General features: G+C 41.6%; 5 protein-coding genes and 1 pseudogene across 5 annotated transcripts; 5 read left to right on the top strand and 1 right to left on the bottom strand.

Moving 5' to 3' along the window:
* Positions 1 to 32: 32 nt before the first annotated feature.
* Positions 33 to 624, top strand: LOC133393693 (uncharacterized). Its single transcript, XM_061659676.1, has one exon. The coding sequence runs from the start codon at positions 79 to 81 to the stop codon at positions 493 to 495; it is 417 nt and encodes a 138-aa protein (XP_061515660.1). The 5' UTR covers positions 33 to 78; the 3' UTR covers positions 496 to 624.
* LOC133393165 (pickpocket protein 28-like) lies at positions 535 to 2458 on the top strand (the record flags this gene model as incomplete). Its single annotated transcript, XM_061656623.1, has 1 exon — positions 535 to 2458. A coding segment is annotated over one exon (798 nt), but the record flags the coding sequence as incomplete, so codon positions are not given.
* A 2321-nt stretch (positions 2459 to 4779) lies between these two features.
* On the top strand, positions 4780 to 5237 carry LOC133393164 (pickpocket protein 28-like; annotated as a pseudogene).
* A 27-nt stretch (positions 5238 to 5264) lies between these two features.
* LOC133393163 (pickpocket protein 28-like) lies at positions 5265 to 6615 on the top strand. The gene is made up of 3 exons (XM_061656622.1): positions 5265 to 5282; positions 5387 to 5734; positions 5812 to 6615. Exons 1-3 carry the CDS (start codon positions 5265 to 5267, stop codon positions 6613 to 6615), a joined length of 1170 nt encoding a protein of 389 aa, XP_061512606.1.
* A 2979-nt stretch (positions 6616 to 9594) lies between these two features.
* Positions 9595 to 11427, top strand: LOC133393161 (pickpocket protein 28-like). The gene is made up of 4 exons (XM_061656621.1): positions 9595 to 9719; positions 9793 to 10050; positions 10127 to 10547; positions 10621 to 11427. Exons 1-4 carry the CDS (start codon positions 9595 to 9597, stop codon positions 11425 to 11427), a joined length of 1611 nt encoding a protein of 536 aa, XP_061512605.1.
* An 849-nt stretch (positions 11428 to 12276) lies between these two features.
* Positions 12277 to 14557, bottom strand: LOC1270997 (cytochrome P450 6a2). The gene is made up of 7 exons (XM_061659663.1): positions 14124 to 14557; positions 13720 to 14050; positions 13441 to 13628; positions 13237 to 13367; positions 13073 to 13167; positions 12725 to 13008; positions 12277 to 12641 (listed from the first exon to the last, which is right to left on the bottom strand). Exons 1-7 carry the CDS (start codon positions 14429 to 14431, stop codon positions 12359 to 12361), a joined length of 1620 nt encoding a protein of 539 aa, XP_061515647.1. The 5' UTR covers positions 14432 to 14557; the 3' UTR covers positions 12277 to 12358.
* Between the last annotated feature and the right edge of the window lie 2012 nt (positions 14558 to 16569).

The raw sequence follows: 16569 nt of genomic DNA, 5'->3' as shown, positions 1-16569 counted from the left end.
TCCAAAGATAAAGAGTTTTTCCTCGCGTTTATCACTAGCATCGAACAGTTGAAAGCCGTCGCTCAGCTATGCAACACGATGTTTCATTCAAAATATAACTTGTTGCAGTACCAAAACGATTTGGATGAGGACGTCGTTGGCATGCTGAAAAACCTGTCCTTGTCACGCCACGATACACTTGGATTGTGTCAGTACTGCAACCAGTACATGCTCTGTGGAAAACATCTTAAGAGGACGCTCACCGAGGAGGGTTTGTGTTACACCTTCAATATGATGCCGGAAGAGGACATCTTTCGCAAAAGCTCGCTCCACACGGACTATACGTACACGGAGAGTTGGTTCTCTTTCTCGGACCATGAAACACTGTATGCACGTGGTGCAGGATTGCATGCCGGGCTTACATTGTTCATGCGACAAAACAAGGAAGATGTGGACTACATGTGCACGGTATACCATACAGATGGCAGATTCCATGCGCACTGCATCCAAAAATAAATAAAGACTAATCCTTTACCTCCCATTCCATAGGGATTCTCTCAAGGATACAAGCTTATGATCCATGATCCGGGCGAGTACCCACAGGTGTCGGGCCGCAACATGCGCATACCCTTTGGTCACGAGATCTCGATCGCGCTCAAGCCTCAAATGCTGATCACTTCCCAATCGGCCGCCGATTTTAGCTGGGAGAAGCGTCAGTGCTTCTTCAATCACGAGCGTTACCTTCGATACTTTAAGATCTACAACCAGGAAAACTGCGAACTAGAATGCTTGACCAACGTGACGCAGGCAATGTGTGAATGTGTTCGCTTTTCAATGCCAAGATCAAACGACACGAAAGTTTGTCCATTATCGATGTTCCACTGTATGTCCGATGTCAAATGGATTGTGTATGACATTGACGATCCTGATCGTCCAGTCAACGAAAACATCACGGCAATGGTCGACAGATGTAACTGCTTGCCAGCCTGCAGCTCAATATCTTATGATGTAGAAACTACACAAACCACGCTCGATGTGGAAAAGTTTATGCGCGTCAACCATGTGTATGATAGGTCGGACAACTTTTACATCACAACGATAGCGATCTACTTCAAGGAGTCGTACTTCATCACCTCAAAGCGATCGGAGCTGTACGGATGGGTAGACTTTCTGGCAAACTGTGGTGGTCTGTTAGGCCTCTTCATGGGTGTGAGCATTTTGAGTTTGTTGGAGATATGTTACTTCATTACCATTCGACCGTTTTCGGTTAGAAGTAGGATTGCCAGTGTTGAAAAGCGAGATACAAACGAAGTCCAGAATGTCATGCTTCCCGTTATCATCAAGAGTGAATAGCCAGTTGTAGGTTGAATTGTTTATGATATATTACTATTTTTTAATGTTATACAGTATAACGTCGATTTTTCGAGCAGCTCGGGACTGGGTGGTTTATGGATTTTAACGGATAATAGCTCAAAAACTATCAAATTGATGTTAAAATTATAAATTTCACTGGTTAGACTATCCATTTACCTTGAATTAATCGATTAATCATTAGTACAATAGTATTTTTATCAATAATTATAGGTTTTACATCGGTCATGAACAAAAATAAAGCTCGAAAATATCACTATACGCTACATAATTGCAAAGAAATATTGTTTACCAACTTGAATATCGCTGATGAGAATACCAGATAATTGACGTTGTATTGTAGTGTAATAAGTTCGGAAGATAGTTACGGTCGCCATGTAATGTGATGAGCGTACATACGGTACAACTGATCAACGCGTACCATCGCGGTAGGTTAGTGTTTCGCTGACATGTGTCGAGGTAGAATAACACTTTGTTCGAAGCGGACTTTTCGACACTTGATCGTCCAGGCGATCATAGAAACCTTTAGGAGGTTTCTCTTACTGGAAACGTTGGAGTTTAGAGGCCTTACTTTGGGAAGGGGGACATAACTAAACTCTTTAAATGAGAAGTCGATAGATGTTGGATGGGCATAGTCCTATCCTGACAGTCCGAACGAATCTGACTTGCCATGGTCGGAATTGGTTATATTTATACTCGGGGTTTCGTACATTTGGTTTTGGAATGTGTTTTTGTCCTAATTAAATGTTATTGTTATTGGTAACAATTTATAAATTGAAATGGTGTGGGGTGTTTGTCGATGTGTGTCTATGCTTCGGTTTTACTGTATTGCGAAAGAAGGTTTCAACTATTATTGCTAAAGAATGGATGTTTTCGTCGCTGAGCTAATGACTTGCTATGCGTTCTCTGTTCACCTAGTTTGCCTGCAGTAACGCCTGATTTGCTTATTATGCGTCTTTCGGGTGTTTTCAATAAGTGTGTCACAATTGTTTTTATATGAACGGTGGGGCCTGAATTCTTCCGGTTGCTTTGTTATGGTGTGATCTGATTTGCTGAGTGTGTTATATTGAATGTGTTGCAATGGTGTGGTTTTCCGAAGTGTGTTACAATGAGTCTATAGTTGATAGTGTGATTTATAATAAGTTCTGTTTAGCAGATATGCTACAGTAGTATGATATATGTCAATAGCTTTCATATCATTAGCTAGAGCTAGATGTCAAGTGAATATATTTACCACCAAGAATTACCTCCTTGAAATGTGTAGACATGGAGAACAAACACCTTAATCGAATGAATAACTATAACTTTGGTTACCGCTTTATATAAATATTGTTATTATGCAATTATTTGCTTTGGTTGTCGTAACATGTACTGAATTAGCTCTCCATGTCTCCATCCAATTGACTGAAGCATTGAGTTTACAGTCTACTCACGATCGATCAAAATTATTAGTTCAAAATTACTAAAGTAAGACAATTGATCACATATTCAAACTTAAAGGCGGTCAGTGTTGTAATGATGATGATGATGATGATAACCCCTCCACATTCCCCTTCAAAGGTTCGAGAAGGACGAAATTATCTTAAAGATATTTAGGTATAAAAAATGAAAGTAATATTTCCACATAACACTCGAGTGGATGATTGAGTGTTTTCGACCCACTAATGAATCCGATAAGCTGACCCTAAGTCCTATCATCTTACAATCAGTGGGTCTAAACCCCAAAGTCCACTATACGCGCGTCTCGAATCTTGGAAGACTCTCATTATTTTTTTAATGTTATTTTAAATTATCTTATTTTTTCATAATAGCTGTTAAACAAAACAAATTAAAAAATACACCATCATCATCAAGTAGATAAATGCGATTATGATTAAATACTATTACATAATACAAACAAACAAGCACTTCTAGAAGTATACATTTTACATTACACTATACTACTATACTAAAACACTGCACGACCACATTACTAAATAACCTGCTTCACATACAGTGCACATTCCTTTTTAAAATTACCCAGACTTGTGGCGTTAACAACTTCTCTTGGCATCGAATTATACATTCGAATTCCCTTATAGTATAAGGAGTTCTGAGCTCTTAATGAAAGGTAGCTTGGTGTTCTCGGTTCATTTGATCTACGAGTATGGTAACGATGAACATCCGTCTCTAGTGCTATTTGTTCCCCGTTACCAAGATATCTGGTAACATTCCATTCAATTTTTTTTATATGATCCTAGAGTATTATTCTTTGCACATATTCTTACCGGCATTACAAATATTTATCTAATACATCTAAATACCACATTACTAATTCAGTCAGTACTTATTAAGGCTCATAAACTACCTCACGAATTCACGACTAAACTCTACAAGCAGACAGCTACGGACGCCTTTGTAGCGGTCTATGAGAACATCGATGGTGAAGTGGGTGGTGGGAGGAAAAAAATATCAGACTAGGATTACATTCTTTAACTATGTAACTATGTAACTTGAGTAACAACAGCAAATATTTAGATTCTGCTAAAAAATCGTTGTTGAGCTAACTGTGCTGCTTTAGTTTGATCGGATCAGTTTTGAATCGTTATTCACAAAATTAATAAGGTTCTCATGGCAATTTCAAAATAATTTTTGAAAATCTTTTTACATACTTTGGTTTGTATTTTCAAAACAATCATCACAGGAGAAAAACAATTTTTTTTGTTATTTTTTTTTATATTTAATGAAAGATATTTTGATAATTACTCGTAAAGACTTATAAAACCTTAAAATAAGTTATAAAAACACTTTTTAAAATCGTTCAAAAATTTATTTCTTTAAAACCTTTCTAGAATATGTTATTTATATTTTTGAACAATTTTTAAATGGGTTTGTTAGCACATAAAACCTGTTTTCGAAGTGTCTTTATAGTTATGGTACGACCAAAATATTGTTTTTTCATAGGTCGTGTAAAAACGTGTAAAAAATTGAAAAAAATATACGAAGATGTAAAATAGTATTCTGCACAACTCATACATTCACTGTTTTTATCTATCTCTTATGGATTTTTCGCAAATCGCGAAAAACGACTGTCCATATAGTTGTGGTAGGCGCTGTACACTAAAGCACATTGAAGCTTAGAACCAACAATGGTCAAGCGTATTAAGCCACAAGGAATAATGCCCCTCTCTTGATACTGTTTCTTAACGCTTGTTATGCAAATTTCATGCATATGTAATCATCATTCACCATAATATGTTGTCAAAGCGTTCAAAATGAAAAAAAAAACAAATTGCTTGCCCGCTTCATGTTGCTACTGTTATTAATTGCTACCTAGGAGCACTAAGTGTACGCATGCCAGTTCTAACCAATCGATCAGTTGAATCCTTCACAACTAGTTCCTTCTGAATCATCTGCTCGTTCGGGCGTGTTTCGCTTCGTTCAGCAACAATGCAAACGTGCCGTAGACGTTTGCGACAATCCGTCCGGGAGGAAATGTTCCGTGAGTACTGTACCAACAGCTCCATCCACGGTGTACGATACTTCGATCGTGATGAACGAACGACCTGTGAAAGGTGTGTCTGTAGTTTCTGCGGGATTGTGTATTTCGATTTCCAATTACGTTGATCCCATTCATTTTACCATAGATTCTGGTGGCTGGTGGTTTTTTACTTTCTATGTTGGGCTGTTGCGTGATGATATACAAGACGTACGTGAAATGGAATCAAACTCCAATCATTGTTACCTTTTCGGAGAAAACTACCCCCGTTTGGGATATTCACTTCCCTGCAATTACTATCTGTCCCGAGACGAAAGTGCACACAAAGACGCTTAACTTCACAGCCGAAATGAACGCACTGTTGGAAGATTACAATTACATTAACGGAACATCCGACCGGGAGGCGTAAGTGATTCTGTTCAATACTATATCAAATATGTGTGAATTTCCACTGGTAAAGAGTTTTTGTTCTTGTTTATCACTAGCATCGATCAGTTGAAAGCCGTCGCTCAGCTGTGCAACACGATGTTTCATTCAAAATATGGTTCCTTGTTGCAGTACTTAAACGATACAGATGAGGACGTCGTTGGCATGCTGAAAAACCTGTCCTTGTCACGCCACGGTACACTTGGATTGTGTCAGTACTGCAACCAGTATATGCTCTGTGGAGAACATCTGAAGGAGACACTCACCGAGGAGGGTTTCTGTTACACCTTCAACATGATGCCGGAAGAGGACATCTTTCGCAAAAGCTCACTCCAAACGGATTATACATACACGGAGAGCTGGTTCCCTTTCTCGGAACATGAAACACTGACCCCACTGTACGCACGAGGTGCAGGTCTGCATGCCGGGCTCGCATTGTTCCTGCGACAAATCAAGGAAGATGTGGACTACAAGTGCACGGTATACCATACAGACGGCAGATGCCATGCTAAATCCAGAAATGAATAAAGACTTATCCTCTTCATCCCTTTCCATAGGGATTCTCGCAAGGATACAAGCTTATGATTCATGACCCGGGCGAGTACCCACAGGTGTCGATGCGAAATATGCGCATACCCTTTGGTCACGAGATCTCGATCGCGTTGAAGCCTCAAATGATGATCACTTCCCAATCGGCCGCCGATTTTAGCTGGGAGAAGCGTCAGTGCTTCTTCAATCACGAGCGTCACCATCGATACTTTAAGATCTACAACCAGGAAAACTGCGAACTAGAATGCTTGACCAACGTGACGCAGGTAATGTGTGGGTGTGTTCGTTTTTCAATGCCACGATCAAACGACACGAAAGTTTGCCCCTTGTCGATGTTTCACTGCATGACCGATGTCAAATGGATTGTGTATGACATTGACGATCCTGATCGTCCAGTCAACGAAAACATCACGGCAATGGTCAACAAATGTAACTGCTTGCCAGCATGCAGCTCGATATCTTACGATGTGGAAACTACGCAAACCACGCTCGATCTAGAAAAGTTTATGCGCGTAAACCATGAGTATGACAGATCGGACAAGTTTTACATCACAACGATAGCGATCTACTTCAAGGAGTCGTACTTCATCACCTCGAAACGATCGGAGCTGTACGGATGGGTTGACTTTCTTGCAAACTGTGGTGGACTATTAGGCCTTTTCATGGGTGTTAGCATATTGAGTCTATTGGAGATATGTTACTTCTTTACGATTCGACCATTTTCGGTTAGAAGTAGAATAGCCAGTGCTGAAAAGCGCAAATCGAACGAAGTCCTGAATGTCATGCTTCCCGTCATCACCAAGCGTGAATAGCCAGTTGTAGGTTGAATTATTGATGATATATTACTATTTTTATAGTTATATATAGTATAACGTCAATTATTCGGGCAGCTCGGTGGTTTATGGGTTTTCACGGATAATAGTTAAAAAATGTCAAGTTCATATTAAAATTATAAATTTTACTAGTTTGACATCAATTCACATTGAATTAATCGATAAATCATTAGTACAATAGTATTTCAATCAAAGACTAAAGCTTTTACATCGGCTCACGAGCAAAAATGAAGCTCGAAAAGTGATAGATTTTTCACTAGATAGCTGCACAGAAATATTGTTTACCAACTTGAATATCGCTGCAAATATTTACCATGATGAACAGCTGTCAAATTTATGCCCACGGTTAAGCCGCCCACCGGTTAATCCGTCCCCGGATAATTGACGTTCTACTGTAGTATGATATTCCAATTGACATTTTTTGGCCACAAATAACCAGAAATTTGCGCAAAGTTTCTTGAACTGGAATCTTAAACTTCCCTTAAACTGCACCAGTTAATTTAGATAAAAATTTATAAAAAGTCCTTTAAACACAACTGTTATGCGGTTTTTTCGTTGCTTGCTTCTAGAGCAAATCTAGAGCGAAAATGATGTTTCCTATTGTTATAGTTGGTCATGTAGCCATTTTATACTTAAATAATACTGATTTTTTAATTAAACAATATCACACAAATTTAGCATTTGATTTTCATCAAAACCCAAAGCTATGAATGTAAAATGAGCTCGACGGCATCGTCCATCGATAGAACAAAGTCTAATTTACGAACATACTCACTTGGGATATATCAATAGCTTTCATATCATTCCACACATTTCGGTACAGCGAACAAATTGGAGAGCTATTTGTCATAAGAATGTATTTAACACCAAGTACCTTTTTTTTTTTTTTTTTTTTTGTTAACGAAGAGTGAGCATATTCCATCCCCCTCTCCGACTCACCCAACTCGGCCGGTACGCTTGTGGTGCGTATTACTTCATGCGGAGTCGTGTGTGCGGTTGCACCCTGGTTCACGACGCATCTTCTGCGGCGATCTGGTCCGATGATTCTGCTTATTACGCTGCTTTCCGTGGTGCGACGCGGTCCCTTTGGTCCTATCGCCCACACTTCGGGTGGGCAATGGGGGGTCTGCATCGTTGGTCACCACTCCAAGCACGTAAGGCAGTTCTCCTGAAACGAAATTTTGATAGAGAAAACAAGAAAAGGGAGACAGAGGTAGAAGAAAGCTGAAAATAGAGGAGAGAAGAGAAAAAGAAAGCTGGAAAGAAACGAAAAGAAAAAGATAAAAGATTAGTAACTTTCCAGCTTACGGTGGCCCTTGTGGCGCGGGTTGTTGCCGTGCCGCAGGGCCTGAGGGACCACCATTTGCGTCCCTCGCCCGCCGTCTGGCCCGCCTGCGTCGCCTTGCCGTTGGTGGACGCTCAACATCCCATCTCGCTTGGAGAGTGGAGAAGATTGTCCTGGCGGCGGCGCGGACGGCCTCCCACGTATCGCTGCGGGCGCACATTTCCGAGACGATGTTATCCATTGTTACTCGGGAATGGCACCGCTGCTGCATCTCGTTCCGGATCCGATCGAACCGTGGACAGTGGAACAGCACGTGTTCAACGTCTTCCACGGCGTCCCCACATTCGGGGCAGTTGGGCGAGCCTTCCAGGATGCCTTTCTCGACGAAATAGGAGCGCAAGAACCCGTGCCCCGTGAGGAGCTGGGTGAGGAAAAAGTCGACTTCCCCATGCTTGCGGCTGACCCAGAGATTAATGTCTGGAATCAGCCTCCTCGTCTTCAGTCCTGGTGCTCCTGGTTGCCCTGCACCCGTTGTCCACTGGTCCTGCCAGCGCCTCATCGTCTCCTCCCGTTGTCGCTTCCGTATGTCTGATTGAACACCACCACTCGCTACCTTTTCGTCGTAACACCAAGTACCTTCATCGAGAACAAATACTTTCATCGAATGAATAAATATAACTTTGGTTACCAGAACTTACAAACATTGTTATAATGCAATCATTTGCTATGGTCCTAACACGTAAGAAATTTGCTCTTCACGTCTCCATCCAATTCACTGACGCATTGAGGCGGTTTCCAATTGCCGATCGATGACGACTGATAGTTCATTCTGTGCAATGATTCACCGATGAAGAGGTTTTTGGTTCATTTTTTATTCATTTCATGAAATTTTTGTATCCTGGGTCGTGTGATACATATAACTGAAGTTTATTTTTGTTCATCAAGTTCATCGCAAACTATCGATCACCATCGATCGTTGATCAGAAAGGGCCTCATTGAGTTTAGAGTCTACTCGCGGTCGAACAAAATTACTAAAGACAATTTGTCACATATTCAAACTTAGAGGCGGTCAGTGTTGTAATGCAACTTAAACGCTTTCATTTTCTTCACATTACAAGTTGAACATGCCTGCCAATCTGTAGTGTACTTGTTTCATCATTTTCATTACTATTTACGTGAACTTATCACTCATTTCAACGTTAAAATAAATAACGTACGTAATACATTTCATTATGACAAGGCTTCACTACGTATCTTTAGTTATAGATCCCAATAATAGTGTAAAATCATGTTAAAAAAGCAGTACTCTAAAGCACATTCAAGCTTAGAACCAACAATGGTCCAGAGAATAAAGCCAAAAGGAACGATGCCCCTCTCTTAATGCTATTGCTTAACGCTTGTTATGCAAATTTCATGCATATGTAATCATCATTCACCATAATATGTTGTCAAAGCGCTCAAAGATGAGCAAAAAATTGCCTAAGGTTATTACTTACGCGTGTCATGTTGCTACTACGAATTAATTACTACCTCTGACCGCTACACACACGCACGAGGCCATCGTTTTACAGAAAAAGATGCCAGTTCTAACCATTCGGTCAGTTGAATCCTTCACAACTAGTTCCTTCTGAATCATCTGCTCGTTCGGGTGTGTTTCGTTTCGTTCACCAACAATGCCAACGTTGAGCGGGCGTTTGCGTCAATCCGTTCGGGAGGAAGTGTTCCGCGAGTACTGTACCAACAGCTCCATCCACGGTGTACGATACTTCGATCGTGATGAACGACCGACCTGTGAAAGGTGTGTCTGTAGTTTCTGTGGCATTGTGTCTCTAAATTTTTATCACTCTTGAACCTTATTCGCTTTTCTCTAGATTGTGGTGGATTGGTGTGTTTTTACTTTCTCTGTTGGGTTGTGGCGTGATGATATACAAGACGTACGTGAAATGGAACCAAACTCCAATCATTGTTACTTTTTCGGAGAAAACCACTCCAGTTAGAGATATTCATTTTCCTTCCATAACGATCTGTCCCGAGACAAAGGTACATGCAAAGAAGCTTAACTTCACTGCTGCAATGGAAACATTGTTGAAGGATTACAATGACAACAACGGCACATCCGACCAGGAGTCGTAAGTAATTCCATGCAATATACAATATCACACATGTGTGGATTTTTACGAGTAAAGAATATTTGTCATTTACTAGCATTGCACAACTGAAAGCCGTCGCTCAGCTGTGCAACATGATGTTTCACTCCAATTATGAATTTTTGCAGTACCTAAACGGTACCAAGAAGGACGTCGTTGGTATATTGAAAACTCTGTCCTTGTCACGCCACGGTACGCTTCAGGGATGTCTTTATAGCCACCAGTACATAAACTGTGATGATCATTTGGAAATAACGCTCACCGAGGAGGGTTTCTGTTACACCTTCAACATGATGCCGGAAGAGGACATCTTTCGCAAAAGTTCACTCCACACGGAGTATACGTACACAGAGATTTGGAACCCTGTCTTGCAACAAAAAACAGCGTCAGCATCACTGTACGCACGAGGCACAGGATTACATGCCGGGCTTACATTGTTCCTGCGACAAATCAAGGAAGATGTAGACTACATGTGCACGGTATAACACAGAAACGCCAAATGTCAACTCCAGAAATAATTATAGATTTTTTTTCTCAATCTTCTTTCTGTAGGGATTCTCGCAAGGGTACAAGCTTATGATTCATGACCCGGGCGAGTACCCACAGGTGTCGATGCGAAACATGCGCATACCCTTTGGTCACGAGATCTCGATCGCACTCAAACCGCAAATGATCGTTACCTCTCCGTCGGCCGCTGACTATAGCTGGGAAAAGCGTCAGTGTTTCTTCAATCACGAGCGTCACCTTCGCTACTTCCAGATCTACAACCAGGAAAACTGTGAACTTGAATGCTTGACCAACGTGACGCAGGCAGTTTGTGGATGTGTTCGCTTTTCAATGCCACGATCAAACGACACGACAATTTGCCCATTATCGATGTTTCGATGCATGTACGATGTCAAATGGATTGTGTATGACATTGACGATCCTGATCGTCCGGTCAACGAAAAGATCGCGGCAATGGTCGACAGATGTAACTGCTTGCCAGCCTGCAGCTCAATATCTTACGACGTAGAAACTACGCAAACTACGCTTGATCTGGAAAAGTTTATGCGCGTAAACCGTCGTAGGTATTTTAGACCGGACAAGTTTTACATTACAACGATATCGATCTACTTCAAGGAGTCATATTTCATCACCTCGAAGCGATCGGAGCTGTACGGATGGGTAGACTTTCTTGCAAACTGTGGTGGACTGCTAGGTCTCTTCATGGGTGTGAGCATATTGAGTCTATTGGAGATATGTTACTTCATTACGATTCGACCATTTTCAGTTAGAAAGATGTTAGGTAGGTTGGATCAGCGCAAATCAAATGAAGTCCACAATTCACTGCTTGCCGTTGTTACTAAAACTGAATAGCTAGGGAACAGCTTGAGTTCAATATTTTCAGCATTCGATAAGTAAAGGAGAGTTTACTTATCGACCTTGCAATTACATACATAATGCAGTGCAATATTGTAGCTACAGAGGGCATTTTAATGGTTAACTAGGTCAATAAACAACTGTCCTCATGTTTGTAATAATCTTTTTATAATAATCTTTGAATATGCATCACAGTCTGCCACGCACAACATAGTGCTGTTGAATATTCAAGAAGGCAATTGTCATTAACACGTGGACAATTGTTTATTGCATTGTGTCATTTCCTAACAAACTAAATCACAAAATAGTGAGAAGTAACATACTTAGAAATCGACTGCTTCTATAAACATTTAGCTAGTAGCACTTGAAAGTATAAAAATCGGTGGTAGTTAAATTACGGTCGTGCTACAACGCAGCGCCTAGCCGACGATAGATCTCAAATAGCGCCATCTATTGATAAACCCAGGTTACTAATCTCTCACTAGTGCTCTTCTTAGTGATACAGGTACTCCGGAGGCATTAGCGTATCTCGAATATTAGCGTAAGTCAAAATTCGAGGTTTTCAGTCAAATTATAGCTAATTTTCATAAAATTTTGCTTGAAATGATAGGTTTTAGCCACTAAATTAGTTATTTGATCTGATTTTAACTGAAGATTACAATGTTATACCTTTTTAAATGTTTTTAATATTCGACCAAAAGGGAATTTATTTTGCATTTGACATTAGATGTGTCAAATTAGTACAATTTGCTGTCAAATTTAGAAAATAACGTAAAGCGAAATCGCGTATATCCAGTATGGCATATATCGGGGAATACCTGTAATTGCAAAACACTGCAAACATAATACTTTTCATCATTTATTGTAAGCATAAAACATATCATACCTACAGTACTACCGCACAGCACTAACCTACACACTAAGCCCCCTATCGCCGCTCAAACACAATCCGCAAACCATCCCGTGCCTGATAAACGAACGAGCGCGAATCAATTGCGAACGGTTTATCGTTCGGCCCGACCGTCACGCGATAGTTTAGAATCAGCTTCACCATCGCCAGCTTCACCTGGGCCTGAGCGAATCGCATCCCCAGGCACATCCTTGGCCCCTCGCCAAAGGGCAAAAACGTCGCACCCTCGTGCGTCACCTTCCGGGCCGGGCTGAACCGTTCCGGGTCGAACTGGTGCGGTTCGGGATAGTACTTCGGGTCCCTAGAAACGAAATAAGCAAGTAGAAATTTCATGAAACCTTCAAACAGAAGCCAAATGAAAGGAAACCACACACACACACTCACATGTGTATTGCAAGGACGGGAATAAGGATGGGTGTGCCTTCGCGCACGTATATGCTCATGTCGTGCCCCTGCTCGTCCCGGAAGCCCTTTCGCATGATGTACTTTTTGGTGCACACTTTGTGCATCGTTGCGGCCGGTGGATGCATGCGCAGCGTTTCCAGCATCACCCAGTCGAGGTATTCGAGTTGCTGCAGGGCATCAAAGTCCAGCTGGCCACCGTTTGCGTCGATCCGTTTCTTCACCTCGTTGTACAAGTTTTGCTGCACTTCGGGGCTTTTTGCGAGCTAATGAAGATATTTAAATTAATATATTAAAGCAATAAGATCCATTTAACCCAACAGTACTCACTCTGTATAGGGCAAAGCCAAGCACCACACTGGATGTTTCGAAACCTTCCAGGAAGATGGTGAGCGCGTGAGCTGTAATTTCCGTCTGAGTGGCATCTAAAACAGACGAGAGTGTAGAATTCACATTAAACTCACTTTTAAAGGGAGAATCAACCCGATACGTACTACTCTTTTCTCTATTTTTGAGGAAAGATTGAAGTAAATCTTCCTGCACGGTCTTCTCTGAAGCCGATCGTTGAATGATGAGATTAGCCACAAGCGATCGAATCCACTCATCAACATCCTTTAGCAAAAAGCTGAATAAACAATACATAGATACGAGAGTTTAGAGAGTGTGCCTTCGATATTTTACAGCTCCAATCCACTCACGGCACTGGGATGTACTTCGCCACCGTTGGCAGAAACACGGCCATCATCGTCTTCACCGTGGCCATGGGTGACGTTTCGAACACGCGCCTTCCCATGCGCCGAAACTCGCTCTCCTGCTCCCCAAAGCAATCGCCATCGATGCTGAACGTACACGCAACGACATTCTGCGTGGTAAACCGGGCAGCTATCTTCACAATGTACAATGATACGCAAAGACCAGAAAAAGATTAAAATACATCCTAACGAGCCGATAAGTTTATCCAACCTCCACAGGCTTACCTCTTTAGCCTCGAGCTCCTGGGCCACATGACGCCCGATAAAGGTCACGAACGCATCGGCCACCGATTCCATCACCGGGAAGAGTTGCTTTATCTTGGCCCCGGTAAACGATGGCGTCAGCAGGCTGCGGGAACGCTTCCACCGCTCGCCGGTCACCAGGAAGGGGTCGTGCGATAGCAGCGGGTCCTGCCGCACGTCCAGCAGGAAATCGTTGTTGGCAAAGCAATCGAAATCACGGCTCAGGATGTTTTTCACCAGCACTGGGTCCTTCACCATGATGGCTGGGGTGAATATTTTAAAGTAACCCACGAACGGTTTGTCCGGATAGGCACTGCACAAGATGGGTAGTAAAGCCTTCACAAATGAACATTTAACAGAAAAACAAACCCCATCTCGATACTCACTTGTACCAATCGCTCGCCAGCTCGGAGATGTGTTTCTTGAGCGCTAGCGAAGGGCCCAGATTGCCCGTTAGCAGCGACGGTTTCGGATACGGCACCCCATCGATCTCCCAGAACTTGTAGTTATGCTTCACCAGCCAGTAAAGCAGCGCGACGAGGGCAATCAGCGGCACTGCCACCAGCGGATGGTGGTAAAACAATCCGCTCAGCAACAAGCTGGACACGAACATTTCGAACCGAGCGCAAAACGCAAACTGAACGAAACGCGTCAACTGAATGCGTGTTCGTAGTTGCATGCCGGGGCGCTGCATATCACCGATAAACCGATAAGAAGCTGACCAACGTGTCCCCGTTTGGCAAGATAAAAATAAAACAACGATACCATTCTTAATTCGTACTGATATCACACCGATTAGGTAACCGATGAATTGCAGTTTTGCGATAAGAAGCTGATGCTGAAAGTAAAGAAATGACACGCGCAGTTGGGTGTGTTTCGGTTGCGTTTGAATTTATTGTACGCGAGCACGTGCAAGTTGCGCGCAAGCAGATGTGGTGCTTTTGTGCAACATGTTGTGCAGTCTTTAAATTTTAAAACGGAATGAGATATCAAAAACAACAGATTTGATGTATTCAACTGTAATGATTAGAATTAATTTGAATTAATTCAAATCAACCGATGAACTCAAACTGAGCACAGTCCGAAGGCAGAAGAATAAAGGCAGAAGAAATAAACCGACACAGAAGAAGACTGAAGATGTTGCCGGTACGACGATCCGTAAACGAATGACGTTTATTGTTCATTGCCGCGCGCACGATGATCATGACAGCGGTCATGATCAAGTTTGACACACGAAGCACAGTGGCCGCATCGTGGTCATATGTCTAAGATATTACAGCTCGGCTATCCTGACCTAGGATTGACCTCAATTCTATTCTAATTAAAGCAATACGATGCTGTCTAGTAATACATCATGTTATATGTTATTAGACCATTTCCTAAGTTTGTCTACCTCTAAAACTCCGTCATAAGGCATCTGCGTGATCTGAAATCCATCAACATCTCTAATTACATAACGGTCGTGGGGAAGTACTTTATGAACTATATAAGGGCCGCGGAACTTGCAGACGAGTTTCTTATTTGCATTAGTGGAATCTGTGTATTTGATAGCTACCAGATCTCCTTCAGAGAAACTAGGGGCTGGCTTGGTTCTATTGGCTACGTATTGTTCGTTTCGATATTGTGAATATTCAATGTTAGATAACGCTTCAGAACGAAGAAGGTTTAAGTCACGGTTTGTTGTAACATGCTTATCATTAAGGAATTCATGTAATTCGTCTAAGATCTGGCCTCGTTGCTCAATGCCGAAAAGAAGAATCGAAGGAAGAAAGCTTGTGGAACTATGGACAGTATTGTTGAGGGCATGTTCAGCGGATCTCAAATGCGAACTCCAATCAGAATGGTCAGAAGAATTGCATAATTTGCTTAAAATGGGGCGAAGTACACGATTAACACGTTCCACCTGCCCGTTCGCTTGAGGGGAACCGGTTGCATTAAGAACATGAGTGATATCATTAGAATCAACAAACTCTTTGAATGCGGTTGAAGTAAAGCATGTTGCACGGTCACTTATAATTCGCTTCGGTCTGCTATAATATGACATATATTGAGTGAGAGCTTCACATACTTCATTAGTATTAGTTGTAGCGGTAGCGTATAATTTTGTAAATTTGGTGAAGGCATCTATGACAACCAATATATATTTCTTGCGAGATGTAATGTTGGGTAGGGGTCCTAAATGATCAATATGCAACGTGTCGAATGGTACGGGTGTCTTTGGAATACTGTACATATTTCGGTTGTTAGTTCTTGGAGGTGCTGAATAGACGATGCATTTTAAACAATTTTTAATGAAGTTCTCAACTCTTGGTTTCATATGAGGGAACCAATAGTGTTGGCTAATGGTTTGGCAAGTTTTGCTGATGGCAAGATGACCAATCTTTTCGTGATTGTGTCGGATAATATTGTCTACCATTTCTCGTGGCACATATAATTGAAGATGATTTGTGGAAGACTGACGATATACCAAACCATCTTGGAGGATAAATCCTTGAACAGAACCAGCTTCAAGTTTTTGTCGTAGGGTATTTATTAAGGGGTCTTGGGATTGAGCAATCTGAAGTTGAAAATCAAGATCTAAGTCGCTGATTGCTCCAACGGCTTCAGTTCGGCTTAGAGCGTCTACATGAGCCATAGAAGTTCCAGATCGGTAATGAATTGTGTAATCATAGTTTTCTAAAAACAAAGACCATCTTGCTATTTTAGCCGATGCATTCCTGTTTTTTAAGGTTTCGACCAATGAATTGCAGTCAGTAAAGATTTTTAAAGGCAACCCATGTACGTATACATGGAATCTTTTAAGTGCATAGATAACGGAAAGCGTCTCTAGCT

This window comes from Anopheles gambiae, chromosome 3 (genome assembly GCF_943734735.2).
Source record: "Anopheles gambiae chromosome 3, idAnoGambNW_F1_1, whole genome shotgun sequence".
In the NCBI taxonomy this organism is placed as follows: Eukaryota; Metazoa; Arthropoda; class Insecta; order Diptera; family Culicidae; genus Anopheles; species Anopheles gambiae.
The sequence above is the reverse complement of the archived record's forward strand: the minus strand, read 5'-3'. Positions and strand labels throughout refer to the sequence as shown.